Source organism: Mytilus edulis, chromosome 9, assembly GCF_963676685.1.
Source record: "Mytilus edulis chromosome 9, xbMytEdul2.2, whole genome shotgun sequence".
Lineage (NCBI taxonomy): Eukaryota > Metazoa > Mollusca > Bivalvia > Mytilida > Mytilidae > Mytilus > Mytilus edulis.
The window spans coordinates 25724829-25734332 of record NC_092352.1 but is presented as its reverse complement, the minus strand read 5'-3'; the positions used below and the strand labels follow the sequence as shown (position 1 = coordinate 25734332).

Here is a 9504-nt window from a genome sequence, read left to right as displayed (position 1 = left end):
ATATTCATTCCACACACAAAGAATTGTCGACCTACTAGTATTGTTTGTTGCAATGAGAAACAGACCAGACCACAAAATCTTTACCATGATAATGAGGTCAAGGTCAAGTGAACTTTGTCTGACAGACATATAGTCCTTGCAAGGAACCCATATAAAAAAGATGGTCATCTTTGCATTATTTTTAAGCAGTTGCTCAACAATGAAAATTAGGCTACGGACAATGGACAGAATGATAAGTCACCTTCATACAAGGTATCATGACTATTGGTCTTCTTTTTAAAATGTAAAACTCTATACCAGGTGAGGGACTTGGTGGGGCATCGACAAACAGTTTAACCATGCCACATTCTGAATGTGCCTTTTCCATGTAAGGAACCTGCAGTTGAGTGTTTTTAATTTATTCTTATTTATCATATTTGTTTTTCTTTTTCTTTTTTTGTAGTTCTTCTGGTATTGTGCTGATGTGACACTGTCTTAGGATTGGGGAGGTTTGATGCCTATTTACATGTTTAGCCCCTACAGATTCTGAAAGTTCCAGACTTCAAGTCAGGATCCTGTAATTCGGTTGTTGTCTTTCATTTATTGTTATATACATGTACATAAATTAGTTTTTTTGGTTTGAATTGTTGTACGTTTGACATTTGATAATGGCTTCCATTATGCCATTTTGTTGCATGCAAGACGATAAGATCAATCTGTTTCATGTTCATGAGAAGTCAAAGGTGAGGATGGCTTCAGATCTTGGGAGATATCCAATTAAATTTAAAATATGAAATCCCTGTCCTAAATAAATTATCAAGTCTAATAAAATCTTCTAATCTCAACCACTGACACTACTTTAATATTCAAAGTTCACTCTATTGAGGATTGTGTCAATAACAAAACCATCCACAGTTTAAAATTAAGTACCTTCAAAGACTCAAAAGATTTTTTTTTTTATAAAAAGACCTTAGTAAACTTGAAATCCATCAACTTGACAATAGATAATTTGTTGGACCATTGCCATCACCTTTGTTCTATATAACTGCTTACAAGTTACTTTACATTTGGCAAAAAGTCACAAAGAAGAAGGTTCGCAATCATATCCATGTGTAATTTTAACCCTCATATTTAAAAGATTTGTCATTTGATATGTTCCTACTAACAGTACAGGGGGTCATGTTTTCTTCTTTTAAACTAGTAAAATGCTGAATAGGTACACATTTCCACAGACAAGCACATCACCATACTACAAGCTGGTTTTATATCTGCAACCCAGCCATTTAGAATTTTACTGAAAATGATTCCATTGTGACTGGTGATATAATGACCATCAAAGAGTAACTTTGTCTTTTGTGTGGTTCCCAATTAACTGACCTTATCACAAAGTTATACTTTGTTGATGCTGCTGCTTAATCCAAAACAGTATAGCTATGTCCCCCCTTTTGACTCTGTCAATGAAAATGGCACAAAAGTTGTCCCTGATCAAGTCCTTTCCACTGGTCATACATTTGTACTGCCTTACTGGTCAAAAAAGATATATTTCAAAAGAATTTTTCATATTTTATTAAGCAAATATCACAATATGCTATAAAGTGTATGTATAAACATTGAGCAAGAAATAACGAATAAAGATATCTTGAAAACAAAAAAGAAATTCACACAAAGATATATGTTTCTTAGAAAAACAAACATTCAAGTTCGGTTAAAAAGCCTTTTAAAGCACAATTTTAATATAATCCAAAATCAGAATATTAACCAAAGAGGAAAATTGTTTTAGTTTAGTTCAATTTTTTTTTCAAAATTTTACAGAGAATCATAATTTAAATTCAAAATCAGACCAAAATGAAAATGAATTGAATGACCTGTTATGAATAATAAATAGTCTTTTGCTTTTTAGATTTTCTGAAATAACTATATTTTGTGACAAAATCAATTGTGAATTTAAAACCCAGTGTGGACATGAAATAGAGATTCTTTAATAATACTGACATATTCTTACCCATAAAAAATTCTGATCATTTCAGCAGAAAAATAGTTTGGTAACATATAATCATACAATAAATATATAAGACATAACAAAAATACTTGGTGCACAGCATAATAACATTACATGAGTAAAACAATTATTGCATCAAACATTTATAATACTGATGATAATAAAATATAACTCTGATTAAAAAAACAGTGCAACAATAGAAAAATATTTCTTAAACCATAGGTCTCATTTGATTTTTAAAAGATTTTAAAGAATTATGGCCTAGGTGTAATATAACGAATTTGTTGTAGATCATTAAAAGTGACTGGATGTCCCTTTCCACTCAATGGTGTACACTGTCCTATTCCATTCAGCTCACTCCTCAAACCATACCAAGAACTAGCTACAACAGGACCATTTCTACTGTGATCATATTGTTTTCTATCTCTTCTTGTTCCTAACCAGTTGTAAGTGCTCCTAGAATTTAGATTTCACAATGAATATAACCCTTATCACAATCTGTATAGACACAGCAATATTACTTTTTCTTGTTTTCTTATATTTTTAAGAGAGAGAAACATGACTTTATTATAAGTTTAACAGAATTTCATGGTGAAGCTGAATATAGATCAAACAAAAACAAATAATGACTGCATAAACACTACTTCTCAGAATGTTATAGTCTTGGACTCTTGGTTATATTTGTATCCTAAATGATACAGTCTCTATCAATGAAAACTAATGTTGGTATGCTTATAAAAAATCTATCAAATATAAAAGTAGCTGAACACATCAAAATATATAAAGTAAGTATTAATATTTCTCTCTCAAAATACATCATTAAATATGAAACACTTCAGACTTTCAGGTGTGGTTTTCTAGGAGGTAGTTGAGTATGTTTTGGTGGACGTTCCTTAGGATGGATGAGGGGATGGACTTTATCTTCTGGATTGTTGTCAATTCTCCTATGATATATTCTTTCGACTCCGCCATTAATTGATCTGCAAGTGAAATAAGTTTTATTTCTATAAATTCACCACCCACTAACCATGCATCTAAGGGAGATAACTCAAAACTACTCTAAATGCTACCGAAGTCCAATTGAACAGGTACAGTCATCACAGTGTCAACAATAGTGAAAGGGACATCCAAAAAACTATAGGATAGTAAAATTACATTATATGCATATTAATACTTTAGAAATTAGTAGTACATTAATACTGTAATGGCAAAATTGACTAGGAAATATACTTACAATTATAAAAAATAAAGATATATAAAAAGCAGATTGATCAAAAAAGAAGAAAAAAATACAAGTTATGACAGCCAACAAGTAAAGTATATGGTTTTACTCATAAATCACATTATAATTTATCTATATAAAAAAAAATTTAACTAGTAAATGTGAGTAAGGCAAGACATCTAATGAACAACTGACTTCTGTTGAGCTTTTAAAAATAGTATTTTCTATTCTAGCTATTATTTTACATGATTCTTCTACTTAGCACCATGCATTTTTATAAGAATTGTAAATTTGAACAAATGAATAATGTACATATCAAGGCATAGACAATTTGATTGACATACAATAGTGTTAACCAATACCACTGAACTGAAAAAGTGCAAAGGTCAAACTTTAATTTTACAATCTGTGAAAGTTATGACAGGTGCTAACACATAATAAATATCCCCCCTTTTTTCCCTTATAAAAATATGACAAATTCTTATTTACTGATCTTAAAAACAGTAACATAATTGTACAGATAAATGCATTAGTGAAAGTCATATGGATGCAATATTTTAAAGACGTTATCTCTATCAATATTCCTTATTGAATCTGGTAAAGGTTTAGGAGTTTTCAATTGATGTTTCTTTGCTGGTTTATTCGCCTTGGCCATGTGATCATTTGGTTGTAAGACTTCTCTGAAAAAATCAGGTTGTTGTTGTTATTTGTCTTTTAAAAATTACATCCCACACCACAAAAACTACAATACAAGTATTTATACAAGATCTAGTCCACCGATTCTGTTACACGATTATGAGGGAATTCGCCATTGACAGTTTTTACAATGTCATATTTATCAGACATGAGGTTCATCCTACGATTGTTCCTATTTTCATCGCTTGTGTATGTTGTATTTTCTTTGTGTGGATAAATGACTTTGTAGGCCAAATCACAGTGAGGTGCATGATTAACACGATTGCGATATCGAATATTAAAACCATCCTCATGAAGTCTGAATTTCTTAATATTTGTCCTGAAATTTCGAAATTGCACAATTATACATTTTTCAAAGGGTGCAAGCTATACATCTAGTTTAGCTAATGTTAAATAAAAGGTTAAATATAGAGTGTAAATTAATACTTATATCTGTAAAAACTAGAGCCAGCTTTTATTAGTATTAAACATTGTAAGTGGACTAGATCTTGTAGCAGTTAGAAATTTAGTAAATTTTACTAAACATTACCAGAAGAAAGAAAATATCAATGAATTAAAGATTTGTAACTAAATTTATATATATATACAAGTACAACAAAACAACCTACTGAAACCAAACACCGTTTCATAAAACTTCTTTTAAACTCTTAAACATTGTGGACATGAGACGGGCTTAGAAACAACAGCCCCCCCCCTTTTTATCTTCAATAATTGCATCTTCATGTTTGGTAATAATATTTTACTACAAGATGCACAATTATTTCAGATATTGTCAGATTTAAAAAAAAATCACCTTAATAGGTAATGGATGCATGACTTGAATTCTGAATTTACAATGTTTCATGACAAATTGAATCATGATGATTAAATAAGAAAGATCTTTTAATAGTCAAGGTAGTTAAATAACAGAACTTTCCCAAGTTGACTAACATACAAATTGTAGAACAGTTTTAAATATTTAGATCAGTTATGAGTTTAAAAGAAGTTTTACCAAACATCGAATATTCAACCTCATGAAAAGCAAAATGACAAGAATAAAAATATTATAAATGCTAAATGTAAATTATCCCACCACTCTAGTGTACTTTTAAAACTGTATATAATACAAAACAATTTAGATCACCTCAAGAGATGCTTTTCTTTCTTACTGCTCTTGGGGTTCTTACTTCATAAAAAGAAAATCAAGTAACAAATTTAGGCAGCATATCCACCCTAAGATCCTAACAAAATTGAAAGAAGAATATACAGAAAGATTTTAATAGAAATAAAAAAAAATGAAAGTTTATTTAAAGATTTTTATCATGTTTCCAGCACAGAGAGCGCAAAGTTGATGCTTGAAATTGTAGGCTAAGAATCAAAAGAAAAAATAAAACAACTGTAAGGAAGAAATACATATTATATAGTCATTGTATCTAAGAATGTAATATTTTTCCTCTCTATTTTTGCACTAGCATATGTATATTAGCTTGACAGCAAAGCAAAAATATAAAAACAAGCAAAAAATAACCCAGCCCTAAGCAACAATCCACTCAGTGAAAGGCAATATCTAAGAATCTTGTCAAACAACTACCTGGCATGAAATGTAGTCAAAGATGAATTCAGGATAAATATCTTTTGATTTAACATAATGTGAAGCGTATGAATTATCTGTTCTATTTGAAACTTTATTATTCTTTTAGAAATTTTGAAAATAATCCTGGACTCTATTTACCCAGAACCTGAATTCTCTTGTTCTTTCAATTATTACACACACACATAGAAAATATATAACTTGCAGACTTAAAACCATGTATTTTGTGTCCTGATAATGTGTGCAAATCAATTTAAATATGACAATGATAGTAATTTCAATTACATTAAGCATTTAGCAAGCTAGGTATTATGGTACAATCGTTGTAGATTATTTTTGAAACTTTCAGACAAGAAAATAATAATTCCCATTTAACTGAAATTTTTTGAAAAAAAATAAATATTTAAAGTGTACATGAATGCAAATTGATCAACGTACATTTTTAACAACAGCTCCAGGATACATAATACGATAAATTGGGTCAACATGCAGTGGAGGATTCCCCTGATCTACCATAACTCTATAAACAAAATTGGGGTCATGAACCACTTCCTTGAAAACCACACCCTCTTGATATTTGAATGGTTCTTTCACCATTGTATGCTCTCTAAAAATGATAACAAATAAAACATAATTATGTTACTTCAGATATGAAAGAGCTCATAGTAAGAAATGTTTCATTCAAACCCAGCCTGACAGCATAAATTTTTCATTCATATTAATCGGTCTTACCGCAGAAATGTTTCATTCAAAACAATGGCTCTATCAGGTTGAGGTTATAAGGTAGACTGACAGTGGGGAAATAACAGCCATCTTTGATCAGTGATTAACTTTCTCATTTTGTGTAGCATTAATTCATGGTGCAATTAATTTCATTATTTATTTTAACAAACACTGTGGTATAAAGGAGAAGTTATCACAAATACATGCTTCCATTTCTATATTGATATATGGGCTTGACTTCTAAATACAGTTAGATGGCACATCATTGTAATCACAAATGTTGGCTTATTCTGCCAAAGGTGGACAGGAGGAGATAGATAGACACTACCCGACAGAAAAGTTCATCTTACAATCACTGTGTATATATCCAATATGGTTGACTTATTACTTTATTATGTCAATATTTGACATGTTAGTATTTTAGAAACAGGCCTTAATATAAAAGCATGGACCATTGAACCATGATAGGTCAGATGAATACTGTCTGACTGACATACATGTAGAAATAAGATGTGGTATGAGTTCCAATGAGACAACTCTTCATCCAAGTCACAATATATAAAAAGTAAACAATAATAAGTCAAAGTATATGGCATTCAACTCAGAGCCTTGCCTCTTTTTAAACAACAAGTTAACACATGAATACCTAATAACCTAGCAATGATTCCAAATCTAACATTAACAAAGAACCAGAAAATAACATCTGAACAGTAGAAATGTATTTAACACAAATGTACTGTACCAGTCCAGGAAACCATATTTGAACAATGTTAAAATGACATTGTTGCTAAATCATGATTGAAGAGTAAAGCCTGACATATACACATGCAGTTCAAAATCAGACTAATCAGTGCTAATGCAGCTGTATACCAAATATCATTAATATATATCATAATCATAGGTCTTTATTGTGAAATGCCCATAGTCAGAAAACATTTTGGGTTAAACTGGATTCCAACAACAGATATGTAACACCCATGTCATGCTTCATAAGAAATCGCAGTCAAGACAAACCTTGATTATTGATAGCTGTCCTTAAAATGTAACATTATCAAAATTTAAAGTTAATTGGTCAATTGTTTTTTCTTAATATATTGCAGGAAAATTTTGATGCTTAAATAAAACAAATTAATTCAACAGAAAACATGCAAGAAGATGCATTGCAGGCATTATAAAAACCTCTAGCCACATTTTATTTGAACAATTTCAACAAGTTCAAAATATTTTGTAAGTACATGTACATAAGCACATACAATTGTTTGTGTTTCCTGGGAGACAACAGTACAGGAAACATCATAGCATAACTGATCAATGTGATAGACATCCATTTGTACACCCTTATCAGTAAATAAATATATCTTTCTATCTATTTGTTAAGTGAACTACTTTACTTTGTTTTCAAGTTGTTTGATTCAATTAAATAAAAAAACCTATGACATTCTGAAAGTCGAAAGATATTGCAAACAGAATGAAAGAAGCTTTCATTTCATCTGAAGACTCAGTGTCTATCACAGTGATTAATTTATAATGTTGTTTTTTTTTATTGTGGATATTATCATGATTATTCACAATATAAAGATACATGTAAAAATGTATGTATTATGGTGAGTGTTAAAACATAACGCTTTGTTTATTTCACTATTGTAGGACAACAACTTCAAAGGTATATTTCCCAACCTGTTCTCTGAGAATTTAATGCAGGTAATGGTCAAAACTACTTCTGCATATTTTCATTTTTCTCTTTAAAGGCTCAGAATTCTATAAACTAATTATATCTTTTATAGAATTTTAACTTTCGAAAATATATAACAATACTAACCTGCTTTGGTCAAAATGACCAGGTCCTGAATATAAAACTGTATCTTTCATATCAGCAACTCCATATCCGGGCATTTCATTACTCTGCAATGTTGAATAATAAGCCATGCAATCGTTATTAAGCGAAATCTTGTGACATTGATATATGTCCAAACCCCTAAGAAACTGAAACTGTACTCATCTCAAATTATCATTTCAAATTTTTGCTAATTGTCACTACTCATTTAGAAAGACATTTTTTAAAACTATTTGGAAATCTGTTCACCTTGACCATATAATCTGGTCTGTTTGATATCAAACAACAATCATGTGTTTTGTCCAGTAATGGCGGACACATACTTAGAGTTGAGGTTATCCATGCTATCAAGGATTTAGATTTTAAAGCCAAGGTTTTTGTCTAGACAAACATCACAAAATTTACTAACTTCTTGTTCTTGCCTCCTTAAATAAACGTATTTACACTTTTGGTATTTAGCTGTATTGTGCCTCCGAATGACCTTATATCACCTCCAAATAACCTTTTGACGTCAAGCAACAATCACTTTTTGGTTGTGACGTCATATGCTTTGAATTATGAAGTCAAAGTTTACGGGAACCTGTGTGATGTTATGTAATGGCGGACAAATTTGCATACAAGTGTAAATACGTCTATTAGGAGCACCCCCATGACTGAGTTATGGCATATATAGGAGGACATTTGTAGCCTGTATCCGTACAGATTAATGTGAGCATTTGCCTACCCAATTCCCCAGCCAGTCAGTGACGGGTTTATTACCATAAGAGGGTTACCATTTGCACTTGGAAAAGTTTATATAAAAATAAATAAATTTTTTTTTAAAAAATTACCCATGCTTGGCGTTAGAAGGTTATTTGGAGACAGATCTAAGGTCATTCATAAGACAAAATTTAGCTTAATTTCAAAAATATCCATAATTTAACTTGTTACCATTTTATTGACGACCGCTGCCCTGCGAACGTATAGCCTTAGCGTGCGATTGTGAGCGAATGGATTCAATGCCGTACCAATCTCGAATAAAGCAATCAAGACCTGCAAATACAAATAAAGTTGTTACCTGAGGTCCATCTAAAAGGCGCATTTGGGCATCTCTCTTCCGTTCTATAAGTCTCTGCTTTCTCAATGCCTCGTTATGATATGCAGACTCTGCCATTCTGATATTCTGCTCGCTAAATGGGAATAAGAACGAAAAGTGGCTTCTGGTGTTGTCAAAGAAACGCACATGCGCGACAATTGATTCCCAATCAAACGCTGCTTACTTATTTCATTATTTATGGCTATCTTTCAAACGCTACTAAAACTTTGATTAATACTGGGTAGCATAATTTGTTTGTTTGATCCAAATTAGGCTATGCAATGTAAAAACCATTATTTTTTTTAAGAATACGGAAAAAGGTGTCAGACCACCAATTAAAAATCCCTATCTGTTCAACCAAATTTTGCAATTTTCACAGCTTTCTAAATATTTACCTTAAGTTTAA

The 9504-nt window shown here is 31.0% G+C and overlaps 1 protein-coding gene across 6 annotated transcripts; it reads right to left on the bottom strand.

Annotated features, from left to right (window-relative positions):
* Window positions 1-1529: 1529 nt before the first annotated feature.
* LOC139487901 (uncharacterized) lies at window positions 1530-9268 on the bottom strand. Of its 6 annotated transcripts, none has more exons than XM_071273111.1 (4): window positions 9081-9268; window positions 8009-8091; window positions 5905-6073; window positions 1530-3880 (listed from the first exon to the last, which is right to left on the bottom strand). In XM_071273111.1, the coding sequence occupies exons 1-4, from the start codon at window positions 9174-9176 to the stop codon at window positions 3860-3862; spliced, it is 369 nt and encodes a 122-aa protein (XP_071129212.1). In that variant the 5' UTR covers window positions 9177-9268; the 3' UTR covers window positions 1530-3859. The 6 variants fall into 6 exon arrangements, with proteins under 6 accessions (XP_071129212.1, XP_071129214.1, XP_071129213.1 ...); XM_071273113.1 differs by having other exon boundaries at window positions 1530-2958; XM_071273112.1 differs by having other exon boundaries at window positions 1530-4215; window positions 9081-9263.
* Window positions 9269-9504: the final 236 nt, after the last annotated feature.